Source organism: Paroedura picta, chromosome 1 (genome assembly GCF_049243985.1).
Source record: "Paroedura picta isolate Pp20150507F chromosome 1, Ppicta_v3.0, whole genome shotgun sequence".
NCBI classification, from domain to species: Eukaryota; Metazoa; Chordata; class Lepidosauria; order Squamata; family Gekkonidae; genus Paroedura; species Paroedura picta.
The window spans coordinates 85,324,413-85,347,165 of NC_135369.1; the positions used below are offsets into that span (position 1 = coordinate 85,324,413).

The 22,753-nt window shown below is 40.8% G+C and overlaps 1 protein-coding gene across 3 annotated transcripts in view; it reads left to right on the top strand.

Moving 5' to 3' along the window:
* The window catches only part of PCNX2 (pecanex 2), a 158,989-nt gene that overhangs the window by 57,483 nt on the left and 78,753 nt on the right, over window positions 1-22,753 (top strand). For all 3 annotated transcript variants that reach the window (XM_077346189.1, XM_077346207.1, XM_077346198.1), the window contains 5 exons: window positions 315-406; window positions 7,767-7,876; window positions 14,035-14,131; window positions 18,212-18,304; window positions 19,642-19,792. In XM_077346189.1, coding sequence (XP_077202304.1) covers window positions 315-406; window positions 7,767-7,876; window positions 14,035-14,131; window positions 18,212-18,304; window positions 19,642-19,792 — 543 coding nt within the window. The remainder of the gene's footprint in view (window positions 1-314; window positions 407-7,766; window positions 7,877-14,034; window positions 14,132-18,211; window positions 18,305-19,641; window positions 19,793-22,753) is intronic.

Below are 22,753 nucleotides of genomic sequence, written 5' to 3' on the forward strand. Positions count from 1 at the left end.
CCAGCGTATAAGACGACTGGGCGTATAAGACGACCCCCCAACATTTTCACTCAAAATACAGTACTACGGGCCACTATGGGCAGCTATGTCTATCCCGGCGTATAAGATGACCCCCCCCCCCACTTTGGAGGCATGTTTTTCAGGGGGGGAAAGTAGTCTTATACGCCAGCAAATACTGTCATTGTATTCTATGTGGGCAAAGAAGCCTGAAATTAGACATTCAGAGGCCTTTCATAGTTTTGATTTGTCAATACAATACGTAGTTGTTATGTCCAGATTGAGGGGAATATTACATTTTGTTTTCTGTATTGCAGCTGTTACTGGAATGGTATCTTCACTCTATAGCATTTCTCGAAGCTTCATAGTTGTGATTGTCCTGTATGCATTCTGCTTCAATACCGTAAAGGTAAGGAGGGGTAATTCTGTTTGCAAAATAAGTCTGGGCCTATTATTGCCCTAGGCTCAGTTTCATTACTTTTGTCTAGTGGCCAGTAGATTTTGTGACTTTAAAATGTACTTAAAAGAAAAACATGGGATTTCTCAACAGCTATTAGCCATGATGGCTGAATGATACCTCCATGCCCAGAGGCCATGTGTTTGAGACTATATGTAAACATTGGGAATATATAATCAGATTTTCCAACTTTAATCAATTAAAAAAGGAGTCTTGTAGGGAAGCCACTGAGGAGCTGCAATGACTGTTTATGCACCAGTCCAAATACTCTCCCATGTGGGTGCAAGAATTTTAGATTTATGAAACTTTAATACTTAGTAAACTATTTATCATGCCGGTTTTAACTGTCAATGTGTTGTAAGCCGCCCTGAGACTGCTTGCAAATTGCATGCTGAAGATCTGATCACTGACCCACAGTTGTCCCTAAGCATTAGTTATTAGGGGCCATCAGTGGGAAGAAGCCGTTGGCTTCTTGTTGAGTTTATGGGAATATGATTTGTTACTGTGGAAATCTAGTTACTGCCCTAGGAAAAGCTGATGATCCAGAACTGTTCTTACAGGTGCATAGTCTGTTTGGGCTGTATGGCGACCGTGTTCTACATTTTACATTCGTTTTAGGATTGTGGGGTTGAAATAGCCTGTTCCTCTACCATGCAAAGAGAATTGTATTATTTCCTAGATAAAAACTAGGTCTTAATCTCTGGTGCATACTGAAAAAGAGGAATTAAATATGGAAATGAGAAACTGAGTAATATTGACTGAGTCTGAGGAGGAGAGAATCTCATGCAAGTATGTTCATCAGTAACCATAGAATTTTGTTCTCTCTGAGGGTTAACTGAACTTCCAAATTGTCTTTGGTAAATAGCATTAAAGACAATCCTTTTAAACATATTTTCCATTTGCACATCTTTCCTCAGCATAATCATTTAAATTACACCAGGCAGGTGGCTTTGTAGATAAGCAATCTTGCCTATGGGCAACACTTCTTACTGATTTGAAATGTGCTTATAATGCTACCCTGAAGTTGGAGAGTGCTGTGAAAGATTTACAAGATATCAGCTGCAAATTGCCCATATTAACTGCAGTTTTTTTCTGTTCACACTGGAAAATTACCCCTAATTTGAATTTTTATGGTTCTGTTCTCCTAAAGATATTCTTAAGCAAGATAATTAAGTGTACAAAAATGATACCTCTTCTTTCATCTTTTAACATTAGCCCTCCATAGAGTTAGAATATACGTAACCTTTATACAGTGTGAAGTGAAAGTTTGAGTTTAACTTGATTTCCTTCTGAATGTGACCTTAAAATATTTCTGGCCATATTTCTGGCCATGATGTGTCAGCTCATACTTTCAATTCATTGCTCAGTATTTTGTTCCCTGAACTCCTTTCAGACAGCTCAGGCTACAATAGCACAGAAGATGCCAACCTTCCCAGAGACCCAGTTTCTGATCAACATATGGAGAACTGAGAGTTTTAAAAAGATATACAGGGAAGTACATGGCTGCCAGCCTCCAGATGGGGCCTGAAAATCTTGCAGAAGTATAACTGATTTGCAGACTGCAGAAATCAGTTCCCCTGAAGCAAATCGCTGCTTTTGAGGGTGGACTCTGCAGCATTACACCCTGTTGAGGTTTCTCTCCACCTCTAAATCACCAGGAATTTCCCAATCCGGAGTTGGTAAGCCTAAGCAAGTAACAGTTTGGGATATGTGCTGGTAATATAGACACTATTAATTTTAAAAACTGAAGTAAGAAGATATCTGGACAAACGGTAATGAAATAAAATAAAATCAAAAGTTTTGTGAGGCTGGTCTGCTATAAATATAGTGTAGCTTTCTGTAGTTTCAAAGAAAGGGTATGGAAGAACTGAAACAATTGCTTTTGGGGAGGAACATTCACTCCACCGCTAACTCTGCTGCGTGGTTCCACAGGGTATGGTCTAGGATGTCACTAATATACGGACAACACCGAGCTCTACCTGTTAATGAGTGACCGGCCAAGTATCCCACCTTAAGGAGAGCCATGGTAGAGTGACTCCAGTGAAGTCAACTGAGCCTCCTGAAGACAGAGATCCTGTGGTTGGGGAGGAAAGCATGCCCCTGATGAGGAAGCATGCCTTCCTTGTCTTGATGCTCACTAGAGTAGCTTGTCAGGCTTTTTTCCATTTACGCCAGGCAAAGCCCTAGAACACCTAGCTGCAGTGATCAACACAATGGTCACCTTCAGGCTAGATTACTGTAACTCACTTTACATGGACCTTCCCATATCCCTGACTCAAAAATTACAACTGTTCCAGAATGTGGCTATTCGAGTCCTTACAAGGGCCTACATCCGACCTGTTCTCCAGCAGCTACATTAGCTGCCAGTCGAGTTCTAGAACATATTTATATTGTGATTTTTAGGGGATTTTATTGTGGGGATTTATGATGTTACCTGCCATAAGACATTGTATGGGAGTAGTGGGCTACAAGTCAAATAATAAGTAAAGAAAAGAAATAAAATCAGATTCAGGGTGCTTGTTTTAACCTTTAAAGCCTTACACAGTTGGGGACCTGTGTACTTGAGGGACCACCTCTCCAGATACGCTCCCTCTCTGTAGAGCACTTCACCCAGCAAATTTCAACGCTGGTGGTCCCCGATCCCAGAGAAGTGAGCTACATGTGTGTGTGGCCAAGAGCAGCACTCTTACCAGCTGAATGCCCCCCCCCCCCAGGCCCGATCCCTTTTCCTCCGTGCCTGGTTGAAAACTGGAGTTCCATCTGTTGTGATCCCAGCCTTGTTGAGGAGGATAAAATGACTTCTGTTTATAGAATTTAAAATTGGTTATTTTTAGTATTGCAGTGATATTTATTGTATAGGGATTTTGCCTGTGAAATTGTTGCAAGCTGCCTTGAGACAAAATAAAATAAATAATAATAGAATGGTCCCTATAAGAACTTCAGCTAATAGCACCAGAACAGTTTAGAAAGAAAACTGATGGGAAGAGGACATTGGGGGGGGGGGGTTGCATTCAGCTCTCTGTAACAATTCCAGCATCTGCAGTTAATGCTGAATTAGAAGACCTAAAACAAATGTTTGTTCTTGAACCATTGTTCAATGCACCTCACACCTGAAGGCTGTAATGAAGTACTGGAATTCTGTGTGTTCTGTAATAAGATGAAACATCAGGATTTGGCACTAATGAAAGCCCAAACCTGTGATCTGTTTAAATTATCCATCCCTATCATCTTCAGCTGACTGAAGGTCCCCCTCCCGCCCAGAGATCCACCACTTCTCCCTTGTTGATCCTTATGTCCATAACCTGTATGACCCTAGCCTCTCACTTCCAAATTCCTCTTCAAAAGTAATTTTTCTCATTAACACTCTCTTTTAATACTACCAATGCTAATCCTAAATACATGCAATGAAAGTAAACACACATTCTTCCACTGTTTATCCAAATCTCTCTCTCCTGCCTTTCCTTTTGTTCTTACTCTTGTGTTGTATTTTAATTTGTTGGTCTTTACAGAATACAAGAAAGGTCTCTAGCAATGTACTCTGTGTGTCTAAAGAAAAAGTATAGTAAGGTTCAGCTGTTGGCTTTATCAACCTTGCTGACAGTGGCTTGTTTACTATTTTCTAGGCTAAGAGGTTCATGATGAGAACTTTTTATGGGAGATTTGTTTTTCTTTTTACTATTCTGTTTCACTTGTGAAACAAATAAAGGGGAAAAACACTTTGGTGAAATGAATTAGCTATGCTCACTACAGGTTTGGGGCTTATTCTGTCTCTAAATTGTGGCAAATATTATTTAGTGGCAATAAGCAATTCAGTTTGCAGCTTCATTTTAAGTATAGGAGCACAAAACTGACAACAGTTAGTCTCTCTAAGATGATGTGTTGCAAGTGTCCACTCTGTGGCCTGTTCCAGAAGCATGGGCAGGATGTGGAGATTCAGATTTGTTCAGAATCTTAGCCCTGTGCTTAGCAGTCAAGGCAGCTGTCATTTTAGTTGCAGGGGCTTGCCAGACGAAATGGACTACCTACCTTGTATCAAATGAGATTTTAGTTTTTTGCCAGGCTATCCTTTATTTCTTATGGAAATGATAGATTTGTTGGTGACATTCCTGGATTTATTGTCTCATGTTGCCATCAAGGATTATGCAGAGACAGTGACCATTTATGCACTGGGAACTTCACTGCCCCAGCTCCCATGCAGGAGCACAAATTGGGGGCAGATGAGGCACACCGAGCCAAATGCTCCCCCATGTGGGTGCAGGAATTGTGGGGCAACCTGCCATGACTAAAACTCCAGCCTGCAGCCCAGCATGAAACCTCTAGTGCGCAAACAGTCAGTGATGTTACCCGACAAACTTTATCACATCCTTCTGGCATGGCTGCTGCTGGTGCATGACTCTGCTCATCATCAAGTGTGTCTGCTTATTCTTCTGCTAGCTTCCCCTGCTAGACTGTCCCATTATCTGATGCTTGGTGACACATTAGGTAGCACTATAACTGACGTGTGCTCTGTAAAAAACACCATCAACAAAAATATCTTCATGATGAGTACAAAAGTATCTCCTTACAAAATTGACTCACAGGTTGATGTAACTAGTTACTATTCCAGGCTTTCTTAACCAGAAGAAGTTGGCATAGTTTAAAGTATACTCCCATGCTCATCCATCTTATTAATGGGGCATGAAGGGCTTTGGGTGCCTCCTTTTTGGTAGCACTAAGTTAATCTATATGCCCATAATTTTGATTCATTTATCATAATTAAATGCTTTAGTGGCAAAGTGTAGAATTTAAAGATACTCTTCAAGTGGCTAGATTTCTCAGTAGACTTCTTTCCAGCAGACTCGATATCCATTCCACAGATGCGTATTTAAAATAATCCTATGATACATTAATCACCTTTCATAAAATAACTATCTCAATGTATAAAAATCATTCAAAATACATGATAAGAGTTTTAGAGAGTAGTTAATAGCTGTTCTAAATTAGATGCCCCTGGGATCTCTTCTACAGTTATTTAAAAAATGAATTTTGGAAAATAGCTAGCAGGTTTTGTTGTTCTTTAGCAAACGAGTGATAAGGTACTCAAAATCCGGTAGATATCAAAATTAATATGCTCTGCTTTATTTTAATTTGTTGCTTTGGGGAGATGTTTTTGAATATGCATAGAGCATCTTGTTTTGAGTCTACAAAGATATTAGTAAAGTGTCACTAGATAAATCCTTGAATCTCAAATTATAATTGGTATAAGAAAATAAAAAAGGTGACGTCACTGCCTGGGCAGCACATACCTCTCGATGCTGGCATATTTGAACCTAGTTTGTATGTGGCAAAAAGTGGCAATAGTTGTTCACTGAAATGTAGTTCTATGGAGGCAGATGGTGTAAGGCAGCTCCCTACAGAGTTTTATCCTTTTATTTCTAGCTTTCTCATGATATTGCCAAAACAGCCAGCACTATGTGGGAATCAGTTCACACCAGCAATTTCCCACATGATTACACTGTAATCATCAGCCAAACCATTGTTTGCCATGTGTGAATTGGGCCTTTCATTTAATAGGCTGGAAATCAATTGGTCTAATAATTTAAATTTTAATGGTAAGAGTTATTAGGGGACCAATATATAACACTGGTTGAGCCAGGCTAGGAACTTTCTGTCATTCTCATTTCCCTTGCTTGTATGTTCCTGTTGTATCAAGGTAGGTTGATTTCCTCTGTTCTGGATTAATGTTTTCTCCCCCAGTGGTCAATTCAGTATTTAAAGCTGCAGGGAGATATACCAGACATAATAAAGGGATATAATATTGAATCAACCACTTTATCTGAACTGCTGGCTGTATATTTACTTTGTTGGGCAAATGACTGCTCTGGTTCTGGTAATCACCTTCAAGGCCATACGCGGTCAGGGCCCAGTGTACCTGAGGGATCGCCTCCCCGCCTGTGCCCTCAAAAGAGCTCTGTGCTCCACCGCTACCAACCAGCTAAGGATCCCTGGCTCTAAAGAAGTCCGCCTGGTCTCGACCAAGGCCAGAGCATTCTCTGTTCTGGCCCCCAGCTGGTGGAACGAGCTCCCGGAGGAGATCAGGGCCCTGACGGAGCTTAAAAAGTTCCGCAGGGCCTGCAAAAAGGAGCTCTTCCACCAGGCATTTGGTTGAGACCAGACATAATCAACAGCAATTGAAGGGCCCCTGCTCCCCCCTGCCCCCCTGTCCCCCCTGCCCCCCCCTCAGAATTCCACCAATATGCTCTGGACCTGTTTGCATTGTTGCTCTGTTGTACTGTTATATGGTTACAACTATTAGTTGTTATTATTGTAAGGTTATTCACATGTATATAGACTGATGTATGTATTGTTATTTGTTCTTATGTAAACCGCCCTGAGCCATGGGGAGGGTGGTATATAAATATAATAAATAAAATAAAAAAAATAAAATATTGAGGTTGGGGAAATGATGTAGGAGTGTGTGTTGGGTTTTTCTTACATCTCCCAGTCCCAGACTGGGACTCTTAAAGCAGCTGTTAAATGGGGGGCAGGGGGGAGGTCTATTCTGCTGTCACAGTTTGTTTGACTCTGAGCAGGGACTTGAACCTGTTTCCTCCAGACCAGCATTCTGTTCATTGCACTGCGGTGCTGCATACATGAGACCTAAACATTGCCTGGGATTACTCTACTCTTCTTAGCTATTTCAGACAAAGGGCTATTGAAAGTTTCACAGATTCTATATAGCTCCAGGCTGCAATTAAAATATTAAATCTTTAATCTTTATTAAAATAAGTCAAAATTCTGCTATTTATTTATGTAGGTAAAATTGCACCCAATATATTATCGTTGTATATAGTACTCAACAGGACAATCTTGAGGGTTACGTTTACTGGATGATTTATCATCCTGTCTTTTTTAGTATTTCTTGTTCATTGGGATCAACAAGGCAATAATTATTTATGGTAAGCAGGAAACTGGGAGATATCATCATTGATTATTCTGTTCTTTCAAGTGTGTTTGAAATTCTGCATGTCATTGCACTGAAGGGGAATTAAGACAAATTTTAAATTAAAATTATTCATTTAGCCTCTTAGTCTAGTATCTTCAGGTTTAAGAAAAAGCGGGAGCCATTTGATTGTCTAGTTTCTTTTGCTTGTATAATTAGGTTGTGCATGTGTAACATCACACCTTCTTCTCCCACATTTAATAGGCTGAACATCAACTAACAATTCTTTCAAATCATGGAGTAACAGTTAACTTACTGTAAATTTATGAGTACAAATACAGTGATTAGTTCTTTTCTAAATTATTCTTTGTTCCCTTTCTATTTCTGCAGGATCCATGGGATGCTCAACATATTCCTGCATTGTTTTCTGCTTTCTGTGGTCTTTTAGTTGGACTTTCTTATCATCTTAGTAGGCAAAGCAGTGACCCATCTGTTTTAGTGTAAGTCATCAGATTTTCCCTCTGTTTCTTTAGTGCTGAGACTTATATTGACACTGAAGTGAAATAACATGATTGAGATATTTTGGTCTTTGTTGTTGTAAGTCAGGTGCAAGCTAGTACTCAGGATCGCTTCACACTCCACACATTAGCTAGTGTGTATTTCATATGGTAAACATCTTTGCTGTATATATGTTAGTTTATTATTAAATAGTTTAGTTTTTAAAATTTCTATACCACTTATCCTGGAAACCGGCTCTAGGCAGTGTACAACAAACTGCCTATACAAATACATACATTTTTAATAAATTAAAATAGTTGTAAAATGAGGTTGAATAAGCTGTTAGAATGTCCAGTGTCAGGAAAATGATGTTCGTAGTTCCCGCTATCTAGGTCAAGCCAGGCGGTGGTCTGGCTTTCCAATGATTGAACTGTGAATAAATGGGAAAGATGGGGCCCATTAGAATTCATATTTCATCAGCCTCAACAAAAAACCTGGCAGAAGAGCTCCATCTTGCAGGCCCTGTGGAACTGCACCAGTTCTGACAAGGTCCAGATTTGTTCTGGGAGCCCATTCCACCAGGTAGGGGCCAGGATGGAAAATGTCCTGGCTGTGGTTGAAGCCAGATATACCTCCTCGGGGCCAGGGACCACCAGTTAGTTAGTATAAGCAGAACATAATGGTCTTCGGGGTGGGAGGTAGAGATAGAAAGGCAATCTCTCAGATACATAGGACCTGGACCGTGAATGGTCTATGGGTAAGAACAAATACCTTAAACTTGATCCAGAATTTAACAGGGAGCCAGTGCAGCTGTTGGAGCACTGGTTGTATATATGTCCTCCAGGGAGTTCTTGAAAGAACCCTGGCAGCTGCATTTCTGGAGCAAGGATTAGGATAAGCCCATGTAGAGTGAATTACAGAAGTCCAGTCTAGAGGTGACTGTCACATGGATGACTGGTTAATATAGGCATATTGGAAACTTAAAACCAATTTGGAAAGGAACCCTAATATTCTCCTGGTCAGGGGCTCAGTAAGTCCAGGCCTCACTGATGGCCTAGCAAGTTTCCAGTGGTTACTGCTGGGTCTGATTCTGGTGAGTCATCCTTCCTAGACAGAAGGGAAGAGAGCAGGAGTGACCTGGGAGTTTTAAATTGCCCTAGAAAGGTATCTTCACGTTCCTTTTACTGACAGAAACCATTTGAAGGCTGGCAATATTGAGATTTCTTAACAATGTCCACTATGGCCTTGAGAAGGCATCCCCTTCTTTAAAAACCAGGCGTTGATTTTATTATTGGGGGGGGTTAAACCTCCAGTTTTAAAGGATTTCAGATAGTTCTACAATCTCTGAGCTTTTCTTGGGTTTATAAAAAATTATGCTCTGTTCATGGCTCAAGTCTCTGGATTTAAGTATTCACAGATGGTTACACTGAGAATGGAACCCTCATATAATGGAACCTTGAACATGTACAGTGACAAATATGTTGTGCAAAAGACTGCTTATCATTTGCTTTTACTGATTTTCAAGCTGCTTGTTCTCTAATATTTTCTTTATTATACTACATACTGGAACTTAGCCAAAAGGACGAGAAGTGACTCTTTATTACAATTACTGCACTGGTCTAGATTCTCTCCCCCCCCCCTTTCTTTATTCCTATCAATTTGTTTCAGTAACAGATTTCTCCATGTAATGTTTTTTGTTTTAAATTCATCTGAGGCGAAATTCTCACAGACTGTCTCCAACCAAAGGGATCATCCATACCAAATTCCAGGCAGATTGAATGTGTTTATATCACTTTCCTAAGCTTCCATGTACAGCATACATGAGGAGGCAGAATTGCTATGATGTTTTCTTTGTTTCCCCTCATCCTTAGACAGAAGTGATATCTAAAATAAGAATAGAATGTATGGGGAGGGTAGGCTCAATCCTGCTTTTCACTTGCCACTACTTGCCATAATGTGCTCTGGTGCTTGAATCAGTTTTCTCCCAACACAACTCACTTTCCCTAATGAAGCCTGATTGAGGAGGAAATGTTTCTGGCTCTACCAGCAACTGCACTCATTCAGTATTAAGCAAAGCACTTTGGTAGGAGCTCTGCCTATCACTGTGGGGAGAGGTGTGCACACATGCCCACTCAAATACAAATGCAATCTGGGTCTCTTGCTCTGCCCCCCAACTGGTTCTGCCAAAAGGTACAAGCAAAGTGTTTGCCTTGTGCTTATCTGGTATAGTCCCAGCTGACTTCCATGCAAACAGGACCCATGGTTATGAAAAACCATTACAAAAACCAGTGAGACAGTGCATTGTTTTTAGTGATGGAAGATGACATGTGCAGAAATGCCAACTGGGATGGTCCAGTTTGGTGAGAATATCTGTTAGCTGTTCTGAAGACATCCCTGTCAGCCATGTATTCAGTGAACCATTTCTTCCCCTCACCGATCTTTTTATTGTCTGGGGAATTTAAATCAGGTATCAAGTTTCCAGAAACATTTATTTTTGTACAAAGAGACCAACCAAAATGGTTTCTAGATAGTTTGCCATTTTCAAGTTGCTTTCCTCAGTGCTTGTGTCCTAAATTCAAAAAGTACAATTAGTTTTAATATTCCATAAAATACCTTATTTAAACAATACTCAGAAATTTGTTGCAAGCAGACATACTTCCTGTTATAATATTATTCCTAACAGTAACACTTGTCAATGCAGTTTATAATCGCCTTTCCTTCCTCTCCCCACAACAGATGCCCTGTGAGGTAGATGAGGCTGAGATAACTCTGACAGGACTGCTCAGTCAGAACAGCTTTATCAGTGTTGTGATGAGCCTAAGGTCATCCAGTTGGCTGCATGTGAAGGAACGGGGAATCAAAGCTGGCTCACCACATTAGAAGCCACTGTTTTTAACCACTACACCATGCTGGCTTTCTAATTGTTACAAATAAAACTATATTATGACAAGCAAAATCAGTAGGATTGTGTACCCTGAGAATACATATTCATGACTTGGAAGCAATTGACCTGTTCTGCCTTTTGGCCAGAACCAGAATGTCAGTTCCTAAGTTTTTATAAGAAAAGAGTGTACAGGAGAATTTCTCAGTAGGGAATACAGAAGCTTTCTTCCGTGCAATTGTACTTGGAAGTGCAGTCTACCTACCTGTTCCTCAAAAGAGCTGGAGAATAAGAGTGCATTTATAAACAATGTTAGTTTATAGAAAAACTAATGTGAAGATAATGCTGGGACATTCAATTCTTTATAGGTCACAGGAATTTTCAGAGCAGGACACAGAAATGAAATGCCATTATTTAAAATGCCAAAGAGAAGAGAGAGCTCTGACAGAACTGTGATTAGCCCAAAGTCACCCAACTAGCTAAATATGAAAGAGTGGGAAATCAGATTAGAGAATGCCACTCTTAACCACTGTACCTTGCTGGCATGCCTTTCTCTTCAAAAGCAAACAGATCTCTTTTTATTAATTCTCTGTTTATAAAAAGGACTCCTTGCTTTTTTGCTTTAAATGAAGTTTTTTTGTGTCCTTGAAATCATCGCATAGTTGCTTTGTATAGCTTCTAATCTCTTCTAATACCTTTAATCACATCTCTGCAGTCCAAATTGCTGTTAAATATCTTGTCTGGGATTAAAACACTTATTTTTGTATTTAAAATGCATCAAGTATTAATGAAATAGCCATGATTCAAAGTACATAATCCTCTCCCCAAAAATCTTCCTTTGAACTAAATTAAGGAATTGTGAAGACAAAAGAGAAGTTAAAACATAAAGCTAAATTTGAGATTAATACATTTTCTGCTCATGTGGCTGTTTCTAACCTTTAAAGCATAGCTACTTGGAAGAAGACAGGCTCTAAAACTCAGTGGAATTTCAACACTTGTGCTGCTTTAACTTGATTTTCTGTAGTATGTGCAATGAACATATCAAAAATAAGATACTGGTTGGGTAGTGGGTACAAAGAGAAGGCCCCTCTGGAAATCCAGGGACCTCATGATACAGATCGATATCATATTTGTGAGTATGTACTTACAGAATTTGTGCTGTGATAGTATGTGTTAGGCCTACTAAAGCTTTGGCTTGCCTTGTCAGGGCTGGTGTTTGCCACCCTTTGATACAACAGATAAGGTGAGCAGGTGACATGAAAGCACTTATTGGCCACCAGAACTAAATAGTAATAAAAGAGAACAAGAAGGTCAGACAAAGAAATTTGTCTAGCTCAGGCACAGCCAAGTTGGCTGTTTCTATGGAGGTCTACTAGTTGTAAATTATAACTGGCCTACACTGACTGAGAGAGACAACTGGTTTCATCAGTACTGCTGCATCTCTTACTGTTTGGCCAGTATGCAAGCTCACTCAGTGGTGATTGTCCAGAGTAGCAAGGCATGCTTTTTCAAAGATATATGATGCCTACCAGCTCTGTTGGCACATAGGGACAGTTTATGATGAAGTAAACACATCACTGGAATGATAACTGGGGGCCATTCCGCACAATGACCAATGTTGCGAAATGTTTTCAGTATGCAGAAACGCTATATTTAGTAGTGGAATTTCATCATTCTGCACACCTTCATTTCTAGCGGAATGTTGAAATCTCGGTAGCGGGCTATTCATTCCCCACAGGTTTCCAGTCTTGCCAGAATCGAAACAAAGGAGGCGATATTTTTCTGCGCTTCTTCCCGCCCCTGGCCGTCAATCAAACAGAACAGCCAATGAACTGTTGTACTCCCGAAAAGCCCCTTTCCCTTTAAAAACTGTTTTTTAAAAACCCATAAACACTATTAGCAATGAGTATTTGTTCATTCGATGTCTCAAGACCTTTTTCGCTGGCGTAGGAGCTGGCGCTTAATCGTTTACATGCTCTTCAAGTAAAAAAAAAATCCCTCCCCATGGGTGCAATTTCTGGCCGAAATTACGGGCAGTGTCGAACAGGGGGCTGTATTGCTTGGGAACTTTAAAGACAATTGCAGAAGGGAGCGTTGTTTTACTGTTAAGCACTTCTGAATTACTTGTGGAGGGACATCAGTCGGAGAAGCTTCGCTTATTTGTTGCTTTCCCCGGAAGCTCGGGGCGAGAGCTAGGGAGGGACATTCTTTCTACCACTATTTTGAGAACGCACATGTCTTTCACTGATGTGTTGCGGTTTGTGCTCAGAAGTGTAGCGTTTTTTCCAGGTGGAATCCACTTTTCTGGATTTCCCCCTAAGTGCTATAAAATTCAGATTGTTGCTGAAGTTTGGCGGGAGTTTTGCAGTTTGTTTACGACATCATGCGGAATGTTAAATTAATAGCGTTTACAAACTGTAAGACTTTGGCTACATTTAAGTTTTGCGGAATGGACCTGGGTCAGTTTTTAGGTCCCACACCTGTGTATCCCATTGTTCGGAATCACAGAATCATAGAGTTGGAAGGGGCCATACAGGCCATCTAGTCCAACCCCCTGCTCAATGCAGGATAAGCCCAAAGCATCCTAAAGCATCCAAGAAAACTGTGTATCCAACCTTTGCTTGAAGACTGCCAGTGAGGGGGATCTCACCACCTCCTTAGGCAGCCTATTCATTAGTGTTATACAATGGAAACTAATAGCAGTTAACAAAGCACTTTTATTGGAAGGTTACCAGTGTGGAATAGTTGTTAAGAGTGGCAGAAAGTAATCTGGAGCTTGATTTCCCACTCCTTGGGCCAGTCATAGTTCTCTCAGAATTGTGTCAGCCCCACCTACCTTACAAGGTGCCTGCTGTGGGGAGAGGAAGGCAAAACAGTAGTAAGCTGCTTTGAGACTCCTTAGGGTAGAGAAAAGTGCTCTCTGCTTGAGCAGCAAGGTGTAGTGGAAAGAAGGTCCATCCACCCTGACTAGAGGGCAGAGGCAAAGAAGCTGTTCTGTCACAACTAAAATTTGTGAATAATTGTTTTTTTAAATGTATGACTGTTATACAGAATATTCAAAGCGAGTTTTTTTCCTAAGCAAATATTTATTTACAATGTAAAAAATCAGAGGTTTTGTAGTCTTCAGATTCTGTCTTAACAGATTTTACTTGGTTATCCATATGATCAGAAAAACTGGGATGTCATCTTTAGAATGCTTTCCTCTAATGAGAATGATAGTTAACTAACAAGCTGTAACATTAAAAATGCCTTAATTGTTTTGTTGTTGTTGTTAACTAGGTCTCTTATTCAGGGTAAATATTTTCCTCACTTTCTACATCAGCATTTGGAAGATTCCCAAAATGATCCACTTCCTGAGAAGATGAGAGAATCAGTGGTAGGCATCTTGTATTAATTTATATTGTCAAAACATGCAAAGACATCTCCTGAAATTCCAGAGCCATGCTGTGATATTATTTCAGTCATAATATCCTCTTATGCCCAGTCAAATTATTTAAATCTCTAACAAGGAAAGAAGTGTGAGATAGTGCTATGAACTTCTCAAATTATAGAAGAAAGGCTATATTGATGCAACTGGGTGTTTTTTTTTTTAGCTCTTTCTTTTTTCAGTACACAGAAGAAATCACTAGGATTTTCTAAAGTTGTGGTGGTACATAAATACCTGTTTGTTTGTTTGATTTATATCCCACTGCTCCCAGTGAACTGGCTCGCAGCAATTCACAATAAAATATATAAAGCAACATATCCCAAAATATAAAAAACCCAGACAATAAAAACTTCAGTAATCTACAAAATACACTTGTTTAGGCAAGTGTGAATAATTGTTACCTCATCCATGTAAAATATTTATTTTTCCTAGTTATGGAAGTTTTGATGAAGAAGGGGGGAAAGCTATGCAGCTTGTCTTGGTATTTCTGTGTTGCCCATTTTACCTTCCTGACTCCCACAGCTGAGCATGTTAATGTTAACTGGCCATTCTAAATTGGATTGCAGATACTTTGTGCAATGCTCTGCTTTGTGCTGCCATCTAGGAACTGTAGGTCAGTGTTGTAAGGTCAGAGCGCATGTCAGCATGATAAATGCTGGGCACTGCCCAGCAGCCCAAACACTTAAAATGTAGCTGATCTGAATGATGCTCTATTATCCTGGGGCTTGTATGATCCATGCAAGCTCGTGAACAGGGAGTCTTCACCAACAGCAGCTACCTGGCCAGTTGCCACTCTTGGTGCTGTTGTTTTTGCAGATGCAAAATCAGTTGCAGGCTTGTTTTTTAAATTTTGGGGAAATAATTTTTATAGTCTATGGGATGCATGGAACGGTCAGAGCAAAGTTAAGTTTGGTTTTTTAATGACTTATTTGTGCAAATGGCATCATCATAACTTGCCACACATGCACCCTTTGCCTGAACATCCCAAGCGACCCTCTGTTTGGCACCAGGTATGGTTAACTTCTACACCTTTCTGACCAATAACAGTGGTTGGGTGTCGATACAATAGCTGAAAGCTGAAATAAGATTCCCATTTATGAATCTGTTCTTACTTCCTTTATTAACAAAGTGGCATAATTATATTGCTTGCCTCCTCTCTCTGATTTAAAGGAGTTGCTTTTCTATTATTTTTAAAGATCTGTTGACATGGCAATTTCCTGCAGTTCCAGTTCAATGTACCATACTGAAATTATTGGGAAATGATCTTGGAAAAGTCGCATCTCCATCCTCTGTAACAATTGTTAGTTTGGTGCCTGAAATGACAAAGCAGCTGGGTTGGATAATTAACCACTCAACTTTGGAGGTGGAACTTCTAGCATCATAATTAATTTCATAGGCATCCACATGGCCGTTTGCTGCATTAACCATCAGCCTGGAGGTATTCTTGTGTTGCATTGAAGCCCAGCTTCCTGCTTGACCTTTGAGTACAGTCAGAGAACAAAGCTCCAAAATCCCAATGAAATCCATTTTCAAAAAGAAGCCCACAGGATATTTTATGAAACATTATTATATATCTTTCATCTATGGCGCTTGAGAGATCCAAAACAGCTTTGTGAAAGGTGAATGCTTAACAAGCTATAAATTATCCAAGATTACAACCTGGCTTATCCTCTCTACAGACCAAGGTTGTCTCAATTCAGTTTTCTGCCCCAAGTGGCAAGAATGTGCTGCAGGAAGAGGCACCTCCTTCATTCGAACTTCTGCTGAATGTGTTCTCTGAGGCAGTTGGGGGAAGTGCCACTTTTACCTAGTCCAACTGAGAGCCAACAGAATGAGTGGGTGGGTGGAACTGGTTCTGAGTGTTCTCACTAGCTTTGGCCATGTGCAGTAACAGCATCTGCTCCTCAATCAGGCTCGCATGAAAATTTCTGCAGTTCATTGGAGCTGGAAGACTATGGTTGCAATCCTGGGAACACTTTCCTAGAAGTAAGCCCCATTAGTAAAATGCTCCTTGTGACTGTTGCAAGCAAATCCGTGATGCCCTAGGGCTGTGTACCAGCTCTGCCCTAGACTTATTGCTAGTAAATCAAGATGGTGTCAAATATGTCTGATACCATCACATGCATACTGGAGTGTGGACTAGAATGCTCATGGTATTATAGGTTTGCATCTGACCAGTTGAATAAAGCTGTTTAATTCTGTGCTGTTTGATTCCGTGCCCCCCCCCCCCACATGCAACCAGCTGGATGACCTTGGGGTTGCCACAGCACTGATAAAGTTGTTTTGATCGAGCAGTAATATCAGGGCTCTCTCAGCCTCCCCTACCTCACAGGGTGTCTGTTGTGGGGAGAGGAAAGGGAAGGCAATTGTAAGCTGCCTTGAGACTCCTTTGGGTAGAGAAAAGTGGCATATAAGAACCAACTCTTCTTTTTCCTAGTTCAAAACAAGAATAAGTGCTCAGCAGCACTGTTCCTAATTGCTCAATGTACTTGGGTGGCACAGTGAATTGTGTTGCTTTGTGTTGTATATGCAGTGCAGTACATGACCAAAAGCATATATCAATGTTAACTAAGCTAGTTGGGAATTTATGATTTATCAACTTTATTTGTGCCCCCACTTTTCTCCCCAAAGCAACTTTCATCAGTCTCTTCTCCATTTAATCCTCACACCACCTTGTGAGTTCAGTTAAGCTGACAGTAGACTGTCCCAAATGTGCTTCCATGGCTGGGGTCTCCCAAATCCCAGTCCAACACTCTAACCACTGCACATACTGGATTTTAATTGAGGCATGCATGCATGATTTGTGGCCGTGCGCTCTTGTATTCTGTGATATAAATGAACTTGGGAATACCTGTCGGAACCTTTCACCTGCATCTACCACCCACTTGCCATGGGATGTTCCTGTAAAAGGATTAGGCAGATTTAAGGTGGAAAGGTATATCAGTGGCTACTAGAGACTAAAGGGGACCTCCATATTCAGAGGCATAAATCTCAAAGGCAATATCAGGGGAAGGCTTCAGCCTCTGTGCCCTGTTGTTAATTCTCCAGAGGAACTGATTGGCCACTGTGTGAGTCAGGATGCTAGACTAGATGGACCACTCCAGCAGGGCTCTTCTTATGCCCCTTTGCAAGATCAGTGATAAGAAAGAAAGAGCAAAACCATGGATAATGACCTTGTGAGGAGTCTGCATTCTGGCAATGACTAGCGTTTCCTGATTGGTCTTGCCTTTCTCCATTGGTAGATTGGCTGGTGAGTTTAGTGGATCTGATCACCAAATGGTTTCTCTCAGTCTCCTAGTAAGCATTACAATCAGAATTGCATTAGGATTAAAAATATATATGATTGGTGAATTCAGCATGACACTGGCTTCTGGGGGCTTTCAGTTGACTTGGCCCACCTCTAAATTTTGTATCTTCAGTCCCACTCTTTTGGTGGCCCTGATTAGGCTGGCCTCTGGCCACCACTGCCACACTCAAGATTGTACCCTTTTCTAGAGTGGCCTTTAGTATCCTTTTATAGTGGCTCTTTTATAGAGTGAATGCCAGATAAAAAGTATGTTGGTTTTAATCTTGTGTTAGAGGTAGGAGGTTTTCCAGTAGGAAGTTTTTCCTGAATGGTGACATCTGAATAAATGTTGGGAGATCTTTAAAGCAGTGGTCCCCAACCTTTTTCAGGCTGGGGACCAGCGGCAGCAGGGAGGGCGATTGCCCAGCCGCGCATGCGCATTGTGCGTACGCGGCCCTGCTTCCCTCTCCCCCCCCCTCCCACAATAAGAAGCTTGCCGGGCTGCAAGCTTGCGGCCTGGGAAGTTTCTTACTGTGGGGGGGGGGCAGGAAGAGGGAGCCACAGCCCAATACCAGGGCCTTTGCGGCCCGGCACCGGGCCACAGCCCGGTGGTTGGGGACCACCGCTTTAAAGCAATGGTTGATGTAATTATAATACGACTATCAACTGCTAAGAGTGTTGTTTAATCTGTTGAGTCAACATGGACTTTGCTTGAGTTTATATTTAAAACATTATATTAACAGAAAGAAACCCTGAAATCGGATCTCATTGTGTGCTCTGTGGCTGCTGTGCTTTCATTCGCAGTTAGTGCCAGCACTGTTTTCTTGTCATTGCAGGTAGGTCTTATAACTCTTTCTCCTTCCCATGTTGTTTTCTAAATTTTTCTTGTAGACTATTGTGTTAAACATGCTAGAAGAGGAAATATTTGATTTTTAATGGTAATGGAGTTTTGTACACTGTGTGCACTTAGGAATCTGTACAATGCAGAGTCATAAGAACCATAGAATCATAGAGTTGGAAGGGGCCATACAGGCCATCTAGTCTAACCCCCTGCTCAATGCAGGATCAGCCCAAAGCATCCAAGGAAGATCTATGTATAGCAATAGGATAGGAAGAATTATGTGGGTAAGATATGAGGTATAAGCACTAGAACGCATGACTGAAAGTGGCCCTTAAAAAGGGTGGACTCTGTAAAGCTAAAGTACAGGAAAATTGGTGGAGGAGTTCCTTTCTATTCACAGCTTGTATCTATGGAAGTGGGAGAGGGAAGTAGTTTTCTGAGATACCCCCTTGTCATTCCTGCCATCCACCATGTGAAGCATTTTGTTTGTGAGGCTCTCCCAATCTTTGGAATGGAAATCCAGGACAAAACCTAGCTCACTGAGGAAGCTACTTGAGTTCCACTTTGTCAGCTCCTTCTGTAAAATTTTCCACTGGATCCAACTCAATGTAGTCAGCAGCTTGCAGTGGAGGGTTTGTATCCCATCATGGCCAGAAACACTCATGATAATGTTGAATGCTTCACAAAAAAGTAAGATGGATATAGCGAGATGTTCTACGCATTACAACCTTCATATGAAGCTGCTGTTTCAAATGACCTTCACATGGTAGCTATCGCTTAAAGACCAGCACCCAGTGGTCTTACCTTCTGAGTTCCCTTCATAATTATCATGAGTGATTTGTTCTTTACTATAATGCCTGAAGCAGTCTTTGTACTACTTCTTTATATTTGACACATTCTGTGTTCCTAGTCTTCTATCCTGATGACATTCCTTGTGAGAGACTTCTTCTGTTATATGCTCAACATGATGGACTGCTTAGGTCATGAATGTAGAGACTAAACTATTTGCATAAGTGACAGATGCATTTATTTTATTTTCTCTTAAACTTAAAGCTAAATGCATATTTTATATCAAGCACATCCTAAAAGGAAGAGGAAAATGTACAGTACAGTAAATTTTACTTTCATTTCCACAACTATTCCCCCACAGGCACATATTTTTTTCAAAATAAAAACAGAATATTCTTCAATGAAGAAACTTCAAGAAAATAATGTATTTTAAAAGTTTAAATATGTATCTAAAAATAAAAATTAAAGTATCTAATTGTATCTAAAACATTGTTTTAAAATGAGATTTAGGGTTTTCCCCCCTTTCTTTTCCTTTTAACTCAGCCATTTCTCAGCATTGTGCTTTTCGCTTTAGCATGGACTGTGGGATTCATAACACACTACATACTTCCTCAGCTTCGCAAACACCATCCGTGGTTGTGGATTTCCCACCCTATTCTTAAAAATAAAGAATATCGGCAGAGAGAAGTAAGAGGTATGGAAGCACTGGTTATGCTTTAAAAAAAAACTTTTTTCCAACAACAATAACCCCAAATTGCATGATACTGTCTACCTATTTTGCAACAAAAATGGTATGAAATTATTATATTGACATTGTGTGTTACAAGTGTTTTTTCCTCACAGACCATGAAGGGCCTTGAAGGTTAAAACCAAAACCTTGAACCAGATCCGGGCCACAACTGGCAGGCAATGCAATTGTCTCAGGTCATCAGAAATATATAAATTTAATGACAGTTATTTTTACTCATACCTTTTTATAATGCAAAACTTTAAAAAAACGATGAGTTATTGTTTGCCTCTTCTAAGATTATTGAGGGAGGATTCTGATAGGAAAAGATTCCTACTCTCAGATGAAAACTTGCCAGTGGACAGAACTCACTGACTCACGCCATAGTAGTCAAAGGGTTGTTTCTTTGGATCCCTAAAGGGTGGTAAGAAAAGTGATACTGGGAGGGGAAAAGCCCATCCTGAATCTCTCCATGTCACTCTGGGTTTTTTCCTGCACAAGGAAGATGGGATTTATGAACATGACTGAGCATGAGAGGGCAGGGAGGAAGGGAAAAATTGTGTCCAACCCTAAACTTCACTTATTAATTGTCTGTTGCTTGCTAGTGGTGCTGGTGGGGGAGCTTTGGAAGACAGGGACATGGGGGCTTCATGTTATCATCTGTGCCATCAATTCACTTTTAGGGGGAAACTCAGAAATATCATCAGATAGCTCTAGGAATTGCCAGAATCTTTATGGCAAAACTATAGCATGTCCAGCTATTCCTAAAGCTACATAGTGTCACTTTTGGGTTTTCCCTGGAAGTGGCATTGCAGCTCAGGCAGCACAGATTGGCTGTATTGAAGCAGGATTTTTGTGGTCAGTTTTTGCATATATCAAGTTTTTGTGGTCTTGCATTTAGACTACTGTCAGGGAATATGTCTCTAAAAAATGATGAATTTGTATTACCTCCGTGACCTCAACCCACCAAGCGCTGCTTCTGTGTAATGTTCCGGGGATCTGCCAGAAATATTTCACAAGTTGTACTGGAATGAACAGAACCTGAGCAAGAGCAGGGTGTAAGGTTGCTCCCTCTGTTTAGAACAGTCTCTGTACTTGCTGTGTATGTTAACCAGTTTCATCTGGTCACCAGTAGTTTTTCGGACCTTTGAATTTTGTTCTGTAGTATTTAGTGATATTTACCTCTTTTTAAATCTTGCATGATATTGAATTAGTTTTGTGCATCTCTTTAGAATAAAATCCTGGCCAGTTAAATGCATTTCAGTATTTACATTTTGGGCAGAATTATTTTTCAGATGTTTCAGTGACCAGAATGTAGGAACCTGTGTTTTCATTTTCCTGCATTGCATTCTTATGTGTAGGGATGAGCACAAACTGAACCATGCAACAAAATTCATGACAAATTTCACCTCATCCTGTTTGAGGTTCCAAACGGAAGTCCCATCACAAACGTCCATGAATTTTTAAGGCAGTTCATGGGGTTCGTGCAGGCTCATGGCCAGAACAGAAAGCCACAAATACAGTTGAGTGGCTAGAAACACATTCAGCCATTTCAGGTTTTCTTTCAGTTTCATTTCTTTTAAATCTTTCTGAAGTGTAAGGGACTGCACAAGAAAGTTGGAAAACAAGGAGCAACCTCTCCAGTCTTGGGAGTGGGTGCCACTTCATCAGGGGAAGCCAGGAGAGCCTTGGTGCTCACCTACCCTTCTCTATCACCTGAGGACGCGCTCAACACCCAGATCTCGCAGTGGGAACTCAGCCAGAAGGTTGATGATGGAGAAAAAAAACAGTGGAAGAAGAGAGGCTAGTGGTGGAGAAGGGGCAGCCAGCAAAGTTGGTTGGCAGCAAGGTGGAGAACATTGCCACAGCAAGCCATGCCATGGCACCAGGGATGCAGCTATGAGTCACAGCAATGGTGCACCTTAAGAACTCAGGGCAGGGGAGGTGGCGGTGGCACTGACAGAAAAGGTGGCCACTCCAGCTTGGGAGACCATGTGGGTTGGGCATCTCTTGTGAATGTTCTGTTTCCTGTTGGGCCCAGCTTTGCCCCTGCTGCCAGAGGACATCCAATCCATAAGGTCCCTAGGCTTGAATGGCCTCCTTCCCTGCTAGTACACATTTCTTACTCTGAGGTAAAATTTACCTCCAAAACTAAATATGTTTCCTCTTCACAGGCTGACCATCTCTTGTAGCATTGTTTCTTTGTTATAAAAATAAATCTAACTGTCCCACTCTGTCACTGACAGATTTCTTGGCTTTAGTCAGTTGTGGAACGTTTTAGAAAGTTGTGAGCCCATTTTTCTTAACTTCATCATAATGGCACTGAGGTGGTGGTAACAACTAATAAACAAAAGATTTTATTTTACCTTGAGGAAAAGGGATGGTGGGATGAGGAATTAAAGCTTTTATGTGCAAACCAGTTACTTTACAGTTTAAAGTTCTTTTACAAGCTTTTGTGAAGTCCATAGACTATTTCTTAGATGCTGAGGTTTTGGTTTCTGTGTTATTTTCTCAAAACATATCTGAACTCCACTGGTTTCTAGAAGGTGGATACCCTTGGCTAGCCCCTCCAATTTTACTTCATAGAAGTACCAGTTGTCTTCTGACTTCTGAGGAGTTTGAAGCAGTATTTTGCGCACACAGGTCTAAGGAAATCCTCACGTGCCACCTTGCTCCTGTGTGTGTGACCAGTGTATGTACAGAGTTCCCAAAGAAGGTGTTCTTATCCTTCATTGTTTTTAGTGAAGGGAAAAAGAAAGTGTTTAGATAAGGCACTGGATTTTGTGGTGCACTAGTACATTGCATTGGTATTGTTTGGGCTAGGTTTGCTACCCCTCCCCAGCTTGGATTTGTTGAGCTGGCAGTACCACAGTGGCATTGGTTCAGCTGGACACTGTACACGTATTAGTTCTTCTGGGAATTTTGTAC